This window comes from Colias philodice, chromosome 27 (genome assembly GCF_061535455.1).
Source record: "Colias philodice isolate Cphi_HAF_F1 chromosome 27, ilColPhil1 Martin Lab GWU primary, whole genome shotgun sequence".
Lineage (NCBI taxonomy): Eukaryota > Metazoa > Arthropoda > Insecta > Lepidoptera > Pieridae > Colias > Colias philodice.
Genome location: NC_143112.1, coordinates 2,534,673 through 2,549,990, shown reverse-complemented (window position 1 = coordinate 2,549,990; position 15,318 = coordinate 2,534,673). Strand labels below are relative to the sequence as shown.

At 33.2% G+C, this 15,318-nt stretch overlaps 1 protein-coding gene across 4 annotated transcripts in view; it reads left to right on the top strand.

Annotated features, from left to right (window-relative positions):
• The window catches only part of LOC149476527 (protein turtle homolog B-like), an 81,579-nt gene that overhangs the window by 22,428 nt on the left and 43,833 nt on the right, over positions 1–15,318 (top strand). For 2 of the 4 annotated variants that reach the window (XR_016317806.1, XM_089711748.1), the window contains exons 2-3: positions 212–380; positions 6,344–6,476. Coding sequence is in view for 3 of the 4 variants with exons in the window: in XM_089711748.1 (XP_089567874.1) it covers positions 290–380; positions 6,344–6,476 (224 nt within the window). In the remaining variant the exon portion in view is untranslated. Of the gene's footprint in view, positions 1–211; positions 381–439; positions 530–741; positions 832–6,343; positions 6,477–15,318 lie in introns of those variants that run through there. The other 2 variants (XM_089711752.1, XM_089711751.1) reach the window with 2 other exon arrangements.

Sequence of the window (15,318 nt, the reverse complement as noted above, 5' to 3'; positions counted from 1 at the left end):
CTGTAGGTCGTAGCGTGATGATATATAAGCCTATGCCTTCCTCGATAAATGAGCTATCTAACACCGAAATAATTTTTCAAATCGGACCAGTAGTTCCCGAGATTAACGCGTTCAAACAAACAAACTCTTCAGCTTTATAATATTAGTATATTTAAGTAGAATAGGTACAAGCTAAATATAATATGATTTAAACATAATTCTTTCTTTGCAGGTCCTCACAAAAACTTACCCGTCCATGTGTATGAACGATGTGAGTTACACGTGTGCGAAAATGTGAACACAACCAACAATGTTGAGGTTTCGTGTTGCGTGCTGCGTGATGTTCGCAGTGTTACAGCGGTGCGCTGAGAGTCAGCAGGATGTAATCATTGAGGAGTCTGGTAAGTGTATTAAATCATATCAATGTGCCTAAACTCTAGTATGTAATGTGTAGCAACAATGTTGAGGTTTTGTGTTGCGTGCTGCGTGATGTTCGCAGTGTTACAGCGGTGCGCTGAGGGTCAGCAGGATGTGATCATTGAAGAGTCTGGTAAGTGTATCAAATTACATCTAACTATGTGCCTAAACTCGTATGTAATGTGTAGCAATAATGTTGGGGTTACGTGTTGCGTGCTGCGTGATGTTCGCAGTGTTACAGCGGTGCGCTGAGAGTCAGCAGGACGTGATCATTGAAGAGTCTGGTAAGTGTATCAAATTACATCTAACTATGTGCCTAAACTCGTATGCAATGTGTAGCAATAATGTTGGGGTTACGTGTTGCGTGCTGCGTGATGTTCGCAGTGTTACAGCGGTGCGCTGAGAGTCAGCAGGATATGATTATTGAGGAGTCTGGTGAATTTTGAATTCACTTTTATATAGGTAATGTTGAGGTTTTGTGTTGCAAGAAACGTATTAAAAACAGGACAGTAGGTACAGTACGCTGAAATTCAGCAAAATATTATCTTTTTAAAATATTCAACTTAATATTTGTATTTCTTTAAAACGTATTACCGCTCTATCTCCTCACGTCAAAACCTTTAAAAATGTAAGACGAAAAATTATTAAAAACGTAATACCTATAACATATTTTCTACTTCCCTGAACGCATATCCGTCTTCATAAAGGAAATAAGTATCTTTTACAAGAAATTGGAATCATAAAACGGGAATCATGAGCTCGATCTACTACGAAGGAGGAAATTCTCTTTTAAAATCCATAAAGTTATGAACCGAAACTGTCTGAAGCAGACAAACTATTCCTAAGTTTTGGTAGTTTTGAAGTCAAGGATTCCTTAAAGTTCTAATCACCTACTTACAATTGGGAGTTGAAACGAGGCTACAATCAAATTCAAATTTGATATACCATAACATTTTAATCATTTTATTCTATCACTAGCTTCCGCCCACGACTTTGTACGTGCATCCCCGTTTTTCCCCGTTCCCGCAAGAATTTCGGGGAATCCTTTCTTAGCGGATGCCTACGTCCTAACATCTACCCGCATGCCAAATTTGAGCCTGATACGTCCAGTGGTTTGGGCTGTGCGTTGATAGATCACTATATCAGTCACCTTTGAGTTTTATATATATATAATATATATAGATTTCTATCATACATTACCTACGCGTATTTTAAGACTGTCACTATAGGTATAAATATTATTCTCTAAAAATATATGAATAACAAATTCTGAAAAGAGTAGTTTAGATAATCAATCTAACCTTCAAGCTTCTTATATTATGGGGTTTGAACAGCTGAAAGTTATTACATATTACGATATAGTAACATATTTATATAAAGTATCCATTATGTATGTAAAAATCAATAAAATGTTTGATACTTATACGTTAAGAAGTTATGTAATGATTATATAATTGTTTAATTAACAAATTACGACTTAATATAACCTTTAATACAAAAACTTCTAGAAAATTCTCGTATTTCTAACTCCTCATTATAATATTACTGTTTCTAAGTAATGCTGCTCTTTTATACTTTCTTTGTTACACTGTAATTTTCATTATGATATTGTTTGTTCTAGGTATACAATTTAATAAATTAAATTATTAAATCATAGTTCGTTATGTACAAACATTCTCAGTAACTATGTAAGTAATATATTTCTAGTTAATCCTGTATTTCCGTGAACATCTCAATTTATTAACTAAAAACAAAACTATCGGCATTTCCTTTTAAATACTTACGCCTTTTAAATTTACATATCTATCGATACATCTTAATTGACCATAGGGATGTCTTCATTAGGCCTTACAAAGAGCGACCGACATAGTGTGAAATATGGGTAGATTTTTATCTGCAAATTTTAATGATTAGGGTAAACTGGAATAAACTGTATCAAGGTTTTTTTTTATTGTTTAAGAAGAAATAAACTGAACTAAAAAATAATATTAAGCATTAAACATTATTTGACAAAACTTTTAGTTCAGTAATAATGGTTGGACAAGGCTTTTTAATTATTATATTTAAATCGACCATTTCAGATAATAATTCTATAGAGATCCTACGTTCACACTGAGCCACGATTTGGCGAATGTTATTTTCATCGGATCTGGAAATACCGCATGTTGTATTCACACAGCACATCTTGCATTGTATCCGACGGCCTCGTATCGAGATCCCGTGTGTAATTACCATCTTGCTTTTTTAGCAAGAGTGTGTGTGTTGAATGCACTATAGTCCACTATACTTATATTTGATCTGTACTGCTTTACGATACTTTATATTTTTATTTGTATATCTGTTTCCTTGGTCAGTATATACCTCAACCACAGAGGTGTTGATTTCCGACTTGAAGGAATAGTGTGGTATTATGCAAGACTATAGGTACAGTTAAATGAAAATCTAATGACATAAAAATAATACCACAATTTTAAAATAATATTGTTTCAATGTTATTATTTAGTAGATTTCCAGATTTCGTCTAGGTATGAAGCTAAAATAAACAGTAAGTTTTCAGTAAAAATTTTGCATCTTATCAAGTTAACCGTATCAGTGATTCGCTCGAACTTCACTTACCATTTAGAATTACACACAGAAATAGACCAATTGTTTTTTTATTATTTTTTATAAAAGAGCTCTATATTATTTTTCCCATGCAGTCATCATCTTCCATTTGAAGATTGCTGTATGTAGATTGTAGATATGCCATAGGTTGGTACATATTCAGTATAAATCTAGTAGAATCGGAAAGCTCCGCAATTATTTGCTATACACCCTCGAGACACAGTTAATTAAGTGTTTGTGGACCAGAAAAAGCACTCAATCGATCTTACCGGGTAAGCTATAGCTCTCAATAAACGGTAGTTAGAGTTTAAACTTCTAGCACGATTGATGGCGTATAAGAATTTACGGTTTAAGGTTTTTTAATGTGTTTTAGTAAAAGTATTTATCCGAATGCTTTACAATTGTACAATCAAGGTAGTCAAGGAAACGTTTTCATTTATTTTCTTATGTACCTACCTATTAAATGTTATAATACTATACCCACTACTATATACAAACACATTTTTTTTAAATACGACTAATTATTCTCAATCAAGAATTCCCGATTCCTTATTCATTTCGTTGATATAAGAACCTTGAAGATGTTTGTTTATACTACATAAAACATGAAGGTCGCAAAATAATGGATAATTGATAGTTATAGCGAATGGATGTCGCGAAAAGGGAATTTGTAAGCCGTGACTTGTGAGCAATCACTACATAGTATAAAACAAAGTCGCTTTCTCTGTCCCTATGTCCCTTTGTAAGCTTAAATGTTTTAAACTACGCAACGGATTTTGATCCGTTTTTTTTAATAGATAGAGTGATTCAAGAGGAAGACTTTAGTATTAGGACAAAGCGGGCGAAGCCGCTGGCGGTAAGCTTGTCATATAATAAGTAAAATGGTGTAGATAGGGTAAAGCGATGGTGCTCTGGAAATGGGTCGGCGAAATGCTTAGCCACATTTTAAGTTTTCTTTTTTGCTCACGTGCGTTAGTGTGCCGTTTTTGAAGATCGAATGTTGTATTGGTAACCTATCTAAACCCTTTTACTCATAATTGGTTGTGAGATTAGAAATACCTAGCCAGTTATAGGTATAGAAGAAAATCTCCTGAGGTAGGTTAGTAGGGTAATTGGATAAGACGTTGCTTTAGTTAAGAAAGACAGAATATCCAATCCGTAGCACTATAAAGATAGGTATATATAAACTATGAATAATTTTATATATTTTAATAGTGTACTTGTTAGTTTTAAAATATTTAAGGAGAAAAAGTCAATACCTACCGGTGAAAATCGTTTTCATATACAGTTTTTTTTTGTTTTGAAATCCTTTTAAGCACAAAATACTTAAGTATGTTTACGAACTAAATAACGTAACAGTTAATAGCACAATACCTATCTCGCATTCATTTATTGTATTATGTTTCGTTCACTAGACTGTTTACAAACTTCTCTTGTGTCTATCGAAGCTTTGTATCAACAAAGACATTTATCGATTTAAATACTATTTGCGTATAGAAGGTACAATTAGTGTTATTAAATTTATTACAAACGTTATCTTATAGTTTTGATAAGAATCGTGTAAGTATATTTAGTTTTATAGCATTCAAATTATGTATGCAGTATGAGATATTTTTAATAGAAAACTCCTATCGCCCCGGCAAGGCGAAAGACGTGGGGTCGAATCCCGCCTCGTGATCGAATTTTTCTATTCTTCAAAATTTTCTTAAGAATCATATTATATTTCGTGTATTATAATTTAAAAGTTAAAACCTAATTGGTAGAAAAATACCTGTTTATCTTATTTTAGATGTAGATTACTAAATTTTTTCCACTTCTAGATTCTCGGAAGCATGTTATTACATACGGTAGGTAATTCAAGCCCAATTACTGTTGGAAAGTATTTTTAAAATTTCTTAGTAGGTATTCTTTGTTCACTAAGCGCCGATTTTTCAATCCTTGGTTATTTATCCGTCCAATCCTAAAGTATTACACGAACATTTTAAAATGTCACCTGTAAACTGTTAAATACGGACAATTAGAATACCTATATTTTTGAAATGGTATATTCGATGAATAAGTTTAAACCAAGGATTGAAAAATCAGGCCTGAATCATGTTTATCAATATCTTAGCCGATTTTGAACACGAGAAGATTCCGAATTTTATTTTTAGTTTGTGAAATATTACTAGCTTTGCTCGTGGTATATTATAGCCTATAGCACTCAGGGATCACGTACATACCCAATGGTGAAGTGATTTTTAAAATCGGTCAAGTAGTTTTTGAGAGAAGCGCGATCGAACCAACAAAATATAATGAAAATTAACTTTATATTTTTAGTAGGTATAGATTTTTAATGAATTTGAAGTGCAGGTTTAATTAATTTCCTGATATGTTCTGTTTAGCTTATCTATCAGTGAAAATGACAATAATGTACGAAATATAGATATACCTTCAAGTATCAAAAAGGGTGTCAGCTGTGAAACTAGCCCTTATTGTTATAATGGATGGACCTTAATATTAACTTTTCTGTGGGTAATGCTGTCCCGCAATTTCATAAAGGTACCATTAATACGCGTCCCATGGGCCATATAATAATATCTTTTCATGGGGAATGATTTATTAAAATCTGTTTAGCGGTTTATAGTTTAGCGAAAAACAAACAGACAACTATATATCCTTTTATTATTTTACATTTTTTAACGCCTTTCAAGATTAATACACTAATTATAAATGCAAAATTAGTGTGTTTGTTTCTTTACCTACCCTATCATTTATTACATCGTCTGAAACTTTTGGTTCTGTGTAGCGCATGTCGCGTGATAGTCGGCTGCCGAGTAGGTATAAAGCAGTGTTCGGAGTCATTATCGTACAAATACGATAATTTTGTGCCCAAGTTTCACTTTTACCGTGGTTTCATAAAATCACACAACATTTTTTTATTAATTTTTTGCGTGAGGAGGCTAGAATTGTAGTAATAAATAGGCTTCTTTTTACCCTGGTGAAACATCTTATTCTCAATTCCTTGAAAAGTTGCTTTATTATAAACTTAGCCTTTTGAACGATATACATCATTAACTTTTTAAAAATCATTTTAAGCCTTTGAGTAATTTTTAACGTATTTAAACTTTACTTGGTTACTAGTCTCCAAATAATATTAATTACTAGCTGCGCCCCGTAGTGATATATAGCCTAATAGCCTTCCTCGTTAAATAGACTATCTAACACCGAAAGAATTTTTCAAATCGGACCAGTAGTTCCTGAGATTAGCGTGTTAAAACAAACAAACTATTCAGCATTATAATATTAGTATAGATAATTACTGTTATCATAATTTAAATCTAACAAGACCTCTTTTTCACAGCATCAATAGAAGCGGTCCACGCGGCACTAGGGCGGGCGGCGGAACTGCCCTGCGACGTGACGCCCGCCCTGCCGCATGATAGCGTGGCCCTTGTTATATGGTACAAGCAGGGACATAACACGCCGGTATATACGTGAGTATTGGTTTATTTGTTTTATATAGAATAGAATAGAATGGAATTTATTATATAACATTAAATGAAACTGGCGCAAACATATAATAATCTCTTTAGAGATTTACCGCACGCCAGCGCCGCGCATAGAAAACCAAGATTCGATAATATTGACAAACATAATACATATTATTAGTTATTACATTCATTCACAAATCTAACAAAAATATCCCGCAACGTCTAAGTACATCTTTTATTTAATTAATCTTTTAATTATTTGTTTTATATAGAATATAATAGAATTATTCGCAGTAAAAAACAAATATGTACCTACTGTATAATCTTCTTATATATAAAAATGAATCGCAAAATGTGTTGGTAAGCGCATAACTCGAGAACGGCTGAACCGATTTCGATAATTCTTTTTTTATTATATTCCTTGAAGTACGAGGATGGTTTTTAAGAGCGCATATTCTATTTAACGCAAGTCAAAAACTCCGCGATCTATTACGATAGATCGCGGCTTGCGCTATCCTTTTACTATGAACAGCATAGGTCCACAGGAGAGCGCCGAGCAACATGTCCTCTCTCTGGAAAGGCTCGCTGCCGACTGATTTTAATCGGGTCGCGCGCAGTGTTTTATAGTACTTTAAAAAAAATTGTAGAAAAATAATAGAGGTACCTTAGTTGATTTTTTAAATTTTATCTTATAAGTAAGACATTCTTTTATTGCAATATGTATAAATTATATTCAATAAAGTCAAATATCTTGGTGAAAATAATCATTTTGTCGACTATAATTTCTAAAAAAATTCACATTGTTCGGATTTTAATTTCGTAAGTTAGGAGTCCAAAATAAAAAAATCTTTTAACTAACTATTTTAATAAGGATTTTTGCAGTTAGTTAAAAATAATTGTGTGTTAGATCTGTCAGCAATTTCAGATATTTTTAGCTTCGAAATTGACACTAAAAGTGAAATCAAGTAATCATCGGCTCAGTTATCTTGATGGTATTCAGAAATACTGTATTAATTGAAAAAAACTCTTAACTAACTACATAGACAATAAAATTTCCTAAAATTATTAGTAATTCATATGTTTGTAAGATAAGTGGTTGATGGACAATCTGGTTTGAAAAATCACATATTTGAGCCAAACAGCGCACGGACCGCGTACACGGCCTTAAGTAGAGAAAACGTAAACATGTACCACGGGCGAAGCCCGTACAATAATATTTGAATATACAATATACACATGAAAAATAATTGTTTACCACGAACAGACACAGGACAGCATATGGTGAAAAAAATTTAGGTTTAGGGTAGGTAAAGACGGTAGGTAGGAAGGTAAACCTTTGCCCGTGACCACGCTTGTCGTAAAGTGCACTTTAGGATAAATAAATAGCGTCAAATTCGTTAAAAAAGTGTTTATTTTCTTAATATCTAGCTCAATAATCAAGCCCAAGACTAAAATATACGTTGATCGTATTTAAAATAGGAAATAATGTAATTTTGAAGCAGTCACGCACGTCGGAAGTATAATCACGTTATATTAGGTTATAGCATAATCTTTAAATATCAAATTAACCTAGGAACTTTACGTAATAAAATAAAGCAGGCGAATACAAAATTAATACTAGATTGTATCTCATTTCCATAATACTCGGGTACCACCAGAAGGACAGTACCCGGATCTTTGGAAGGCTTACGTGGGGACACGGATCCAACACGCAGAGGCCCTTTCGAGAATTTTAATGTGTTATGGGACACCATTATTAGTGTCCACGGGCTTAGGGCTCAGGGCAAGGCTTTAGGCATAAGGTGCCTCATCAACTGATAATAATTAGTATATTTTTAATATTTACTAACATTAGCTTATAAGTCACGTAGTTACTAACATTAATGGATCTCTGTCGTCTAATTGCTTAAAATAAATAAAAATAAATTTAACCACTCATTAGATTTTTCGAAATCTTAGAAACAAGACAGTTTTGTTGATAACAAAAAACCTATCAAAATAAACAATAGTCGTCGTTTAATATACGGTTCCTACTTGTTACGAAGTTGCCTTAAATTACCAAGATCCCTACCAGCTCGACCTTTTCCACTCCATTAGATTAGATGTTTGGAACCCTGTAGTGTTATTTTAGCTTTGAATTGTATTATATTAGTCTATTGTGTCCAAAAGTTCAGCACAGACCTCTCCAAGGCGCTTAGGTATATGAAATAGTTACATGGTGATAGTATTTTCTAGTGTTTGATTTTACGCGAGTATTATGTACATTTAGAAATTAAAGATTTTTAACGGATTTTAAACGTGATTTATTCATGACATGACTTTATCTACAGATTTCAATAATGCGACTTCACATAATTGGTATTGGGCATTGGCGTTCAATTGGTCCTCTTCACAATGGGCAGCGTTGGGCGAGTAGAGGCAATCACGATAGTGTAGAGGGCTTCGGCCGTCATTGTAGATGCTTATTCATCATCGCCGACATCGACGATCATTTGTTGGGCCAGCGCTGCCCATTATGAAGATGTCCTATTAGCTATAAAATAAATAAAAAATTGTGAAATCATTAAACATTTTTCAGCAAAAAGTAATCTACATACTATTCAATTCTTACCTAAAGGCAAAAAATACAATTATTTCTTTTCACATAAAGGACTACTAATTGGAAGAACCCAATTCGGATTGCGGATTTCAATTATAATTTAAAATAGTTGTAATGAAACAAAAGCCCAGATATTTCCCTTTGTTCCAAATTGAAATGGATTTAAACAAATTGCTCGTTAACGTGTTAATTAAGACTTAAGGGCTTGGTCTAGTAGTGCAAACAAATGCATCCTGTCATCCTATATGTAAATAATACAAATGTACTAAGGGAAAGTTGCTCCACTTAATTTTTAAAAATTAAATCATTCGTATGCATAATTTAATATTCGTAATAAGTACCAAAAATGACAATTTGAAACAATTTTCGTGAAAATTACACCGGGTGATTTTTTTTATCAGTACACAAAATTTGCGAATACTTTCTATTGATATCTTCAACTTCATGTTTATATAACTTTTACAAAGAAATTTGGACGAAATATAAAAAAAAATAAGCTTTCCATACAAAATGCATAACTCTATACATTTTTTTCGACCTAAGTTTCTTAGTGAAAGTTGTTCAGTTTAACTAATAAAACGGATAAACAAATTTTGTACCTATAAAATAAAAAAAATGTAATGTTTGTGTTAAAAAATTATTAAATAGAAAAATACGCAAATGAAAACAAAAGATATTTATTTCTGACTAGCTTCCGCCCGCGACTAAGTCCGCGCGGATGTCAGTCTTCGCGTCTTCTACAGATTTATTAAATTATGTATAATATATAGATTTATGTTGATAAACCTAATAAATCTTTTGCTAGCATTCTGATGCTTTATCGGTTGCACTGGATTTATCTCTTTTTTTCAATCGCTTGAATGATATAGGATGGGTCCTTGATGGACATCGAATGCTGAAGTCTCGAATCAATCAATTCTGACAGTAGGCAATTTATGTAAAATCTTGATAATGGTCCATCATTTTATTTTGCCTAAACGTTACATACTTTTTTATATATTATATTTTTAACGAATGATTCACTCCAGTCCAAACAGCAAATAAGCAGACTTCTGCTTCTGCAACGTTTAGTTGTCCCTGAATTTGGAAAAAATAGTCATGATTCTTATCTATGACAAAAGTGTTATTTTTTGCATTGTATTTCAAATATTAATTTTTTTTAACCGCATCTTCCGCATTCATGTCTTTTGCTGGAATTAGACATTTAACTTCTACTAGTCCCATTTTCCCTTTTTGATATGGGAGTGTATAAAGTAAATTTTTTAGATATTTCTCGTTATACTTTTAAAAAGTTATTATTGTCATTTTGCTCATTAGGTAAATTAATTTCGATATCAGTTTTAAGTTTTTTGATACCTGCAATAATAACGTTATAATCGCCTGCACATACTTATCGATTACACCCTGTATACAATCCACCATCCACATTCATAATGTTTTCCTGTCCTCCTCTCCTTTACGCTGTTCACCGATACATTTTAAATGAGTAAATCTGCTACCACTGAAGGATGTTTCATTGTGATCAGCAAATTTTCACCACTGTTGTCGATTATTTGTTTTTCATTTTTAATCAGCAATTGGGAATCATCAGTTTTGTTTTATGCAGATTGGTGATGTACCCTAACAATACGTCGAAAAGGGAAAGCATCAACGAATTATCGTTTCATCCTCTTTTTTTATTCTTCGCGTCTCTGTTACTTCTGTTTGTTTAGTTCTCAACACCCACTGAATTTTCTATGTTATTGTGATCTTCCATTACATCTGAGTTTTGATGATGTGATGATAATCCATTCGTTTTAATATTGGTACTTAGAGTTGGTAGACTAAACTAGAAATGGCGGACTAAATTTGTCAGCGCGTCTGTAAGATCAGAATATAAAACCAACATCCTGTATTTAAGTTACAAAATTAATAATCAAACAAAATGCCGCTACGTTGAAAATGACTAGAAGAAAAAATTAAAACACCTCGGATCAATTTTGGAGTAAACAAATCATTTTCCCCGTATGGGGATTAATTCCCCGGATGAACTTAGGAAGTTCAAGTTCTCAATACAAGTTTATATTATATTTCGTATTTCTCAAACGAAAAATAAACATTTTTGGAACTTCAAAAAAATTATATTATAAGAAAATTTATGAGCTTACTTCAGTTTTAAAGAAATATACATCCCTTTACTGACACCCCGTAAAATAAAGAAATTGTTGCCAATCACCTTTGCAATCTATTTGGTTTCATTAACTTTATGTTCGAAGATAATTTTTTTTCTAGTAGTTACACGCGTATTTTTTCGTTTATTTTCCATATCGAAATCAAATGTTTAAAAATACGAATATTTGCACAAAACTAAGATAAAAATAATCAATTAACAAAAATATTAAATTTAATGGAGTAGAGCAACTTTCACTTCGGTATGAAGGAAAATCGAGCGTAGAGCACACGTCAGAACGCTCCGGCCCAAGGAGCGCGACTAAAGAAATTCGCTAGGATTTTTCCTAATTATTTTAAATATTTTTTTAATATTTAAAGAATTATCAAAATTAAAAAAAAAATTTTTTTAAAGGATTAATACTCATTGGTCTTCAACCAACTCGAATAAATTAATGGAAAATATAACTTTTAGCAGTATTTATCAATAGATTTTGTAAGGCAAAACATGGGAAATTTAATGAATTTATAACGTTCTAATTAAGAAAATCATAAGTTTTTCGGAAATTGTATTCAGCAGTTTTTAATAACGACTATATAAGGATAATAATGCGCTGATCAGATTGTGTAAATTGTAATCGGTTGCAACGTAGTGAGTGCACAAACTTAGCTCGAAATGATTTTGGGGGAAAGAGACTTATCTTGAAGGCCTGATTAAGGTAACATAAAGTAACTTTATAAATGTGAAAAAATTCACACGCATTGCGTATATAACACTAATTGATAAACAAGAAAAAAAAATTCAGTTTATCATTTCATTAGCCGGGAAAAAATTGTCAAATAACTTGTTGAAAACGCAATTTTGCTAGACTGCAGCCTTAATTGATATCGAAATTTGATAGTTCGAAGTATCAAATTCAAGTACTTCAGTAGGTTATATAGGACTTGATATTTTTGGAATAATTTTCTTCTGTGTCTGTTTACTAGTACAGTTTAGGGGAAAAGTAATGTAGGTACCTAGGTATATTTGTTCCAAAATTATATAATTATAATGTGAAAATGTTAGAATTACACATAAATTCACTTCGTATATTTCACATTCGAAATTTACTTCCAAAACCATGACTTTTCCTTCGTGTGTCTTAAAAGTCCGTATTTTTGTATTAATATACGTAGATTTCCTATTTCATGCATTATCAAGTCAATTTGGTTGAAATTTTGTACGCGTATTTTGTACGTTGTATTTTGATTAGACTTGTAAGTATGGGTCAATCTAGTAAACTTTATACTATAACCATACGAAAATAACTATGCATATACCTATGTGAAGTTGGCAACTAACTGAATAAAAATGAGTGTTTCTCAATTCTATTCGATTGTACTAGGTTTGTACCGGATTGTACCGCTTTTTATTTCGTTTGTACCCCAAAGAGGTGGGGAGAAACATAGGGTCGTAGTTATATAGTTCGCTGCTAACTGAATAAAAATGAGTGTTTCTCAATTCTATTCGATTGTACTAGGTTTGTACCGGATTGTACCGCTATTTATTTCGTTTGTACCCCAAAGGGGTGGGGAGAAACAAAGGGTCGTAGTTAAACTGAATAAAAATGAATGTTTCTCAATTCTATTCGATTGTACTAGGTTTGTACCGGATTGTACCGCTATTTATTTCGTTTGTACCCCAAAGGGGTGGGGAGAAACATAGGGTCGTAGTTATATGGCAACTAACTGAATAAAAATGAGTGTTTCTCAATTCTATTCGATTGTACTAGGTTTGTACCGGATTGTACCGCTTTTTATTTCGTTTGTACTCCAAAGAGGTGGGGAGAAACATAGGGTCGTAGTTATATAGTTCGCTGCTAACTGAATGAAAATGAGTGTTTCTCAATTCTATTCGATTGTACTAGGTTTGTACCGGATTGTACCGCTTTTTATTTCGTTTGTACCCCAAAGAGGTGGGGAGAAACATAGGGTCGTAGTTATATAGTTCGCTGCTAACTGAATAAAAATGAGTGTTTCTCAATTCTATTCGATTGTACTAGGTTTGTACCGGATTGTACCGCTTTTTATTTCGTTTGTACCCCAAAGAGGTGGGGAGAAACATAGGGTCGTAGTTATATACAAACCTAGTACAATCGAATAGAATTGAGAAACACTCATTTTTATTCAGTTAGCAGCGAACTATACATATAACTACGACCCCATATTTTTCGCCCCACCTCTTTGGGCATTTTTATTCCGTTAGCAGCGAACTATATAACTACGACCCTATGTTTCTCCCCACCTCTTTGGGGTACAAACGAAATAAAAAGCGGTACGTTCTGGTACAAACCTAGTACAATCGAATAGAATTGAGAAACACTCATTTTTATTCAGTTAGCAGCGAACTATATAACTACGACCCTATGTTTCTCCCCACCTCTTTGGGGTACAAACGAAATAAAAGCGGTACAATCCGGTACAAACCTAGTACAATCGAATAGAATTGAGAAACACTCATTTTTATTCAGTTAGCAGCGAACTATATAACTACGACCCTATGTTTTTCCCCACCTCTTTGGGGTACAAACGAAATAAAAAGCGGTTCATTCCGGTACAAACCTAGTACAATCGAATAGAATTGAGAAACATTCATTTTTATTCAGTTTAACTACGACCCTATGTTTCTCCCCACCTCTTTGGGGTACAAACGAAATAAAAAGCGGTACAATCCGGTACAAACCTAGTACAATCGAATAGAATTGAGAAACACTCATTTTTATTCAGTTAGTTGCCATATAACTACGACCCTATGTTTCTCCCCACCCCTTTGGGGTACAAACGAAATAAATAGCGGTACAATCCGGTACAAACCTAGTACAATCGAATAGAATTGAGAAACACTCATTTTTATTCAGTTAGTTGCCATATAACTACGACCCTATGTTTCTCCCCAACCCTTTGGGGTACAAAGGAAATAAATAGCGGTACAATCCGGTACAAACCTAGTACAATCGAATAGAATTGAGAAACACTCATTTTTATTCAGTTAGCAGCGAACTATATAACTACGACCCTATGTTTCTCCCCACCTCTTTGGGGTACAAACGAAATAAAAAGCGGTACAATCCGGTACAAACCTAGTACAATCGAATAGAATTGAGAAACACTCATTTTTATTCAGTTAGTTGCCATATAACTACGACCCTATGTTTCTCCCCACCCCTTTGGGGTACAAACGAAATAAATAGCGGTACAATCCGGTACAAACCTAGTACAATCGAATAGAATTGAGAAACACTCATTTTTATTCAGTTAGTTGCCATATAACTACGACCCTATGTTTCTCCCCACCCCTTTGGGGTACAAACGAAATAAATAGCGGTACAATCCGGTACAAACCTAGTACAATCGAATAGAATTGAGAAACACTCATTTTTATTCAGTTAGTTGCCATATAACTACGACCCTATGTTTCTCCCCACCCCTTTGGGGTACAAACGAAATAAATAGCGGTACAATCCGGTACAAACCTAGTACAATCGAATAGAATTGAGAAACACTCATTTTTAATCAGTTAGTTGCCAACTTCACATAGGTTATGCATATGCATATGCTATGATTTTAAGAGCTATCTAAAAAATCTAAACAGTTCCCATAAATTGACACTTATTCCTCCTAGTTTAAGATATCGACGGATTCCAAAGTATAATATAAATAATTCAGCTCTTTAAAGTGCTCCTACTTTCAGTTTGTTTGCGGAAGTCGAACTATATTGATACGGGAACTACGTCTCTGGGTGTATGATACCCGAATAATGTTAAACTTTTTAAGATATAATATATCAGTTTCATCTTTGATTTTATGTCGAATAAATTTTTCCTGGATATTTCCTGTATTTCTTTTTAATGGATCTGAAACAAACTGGACGGAAATATTATATACTAGATTTCCGCCCGCGGCTTCGCCCGCGTTTGCAAAGGAAAACCCGCATAGTTCCCGTTCCCGTGGGATTTCCGGGATAAAAACTATCCTATGTGTTAATCCAAGTTACCCTCTATATGTGTGCTAAATTTCATTGTAATCGGTTCAGTAGTTTTTACGTGAAAGAGTAACAAA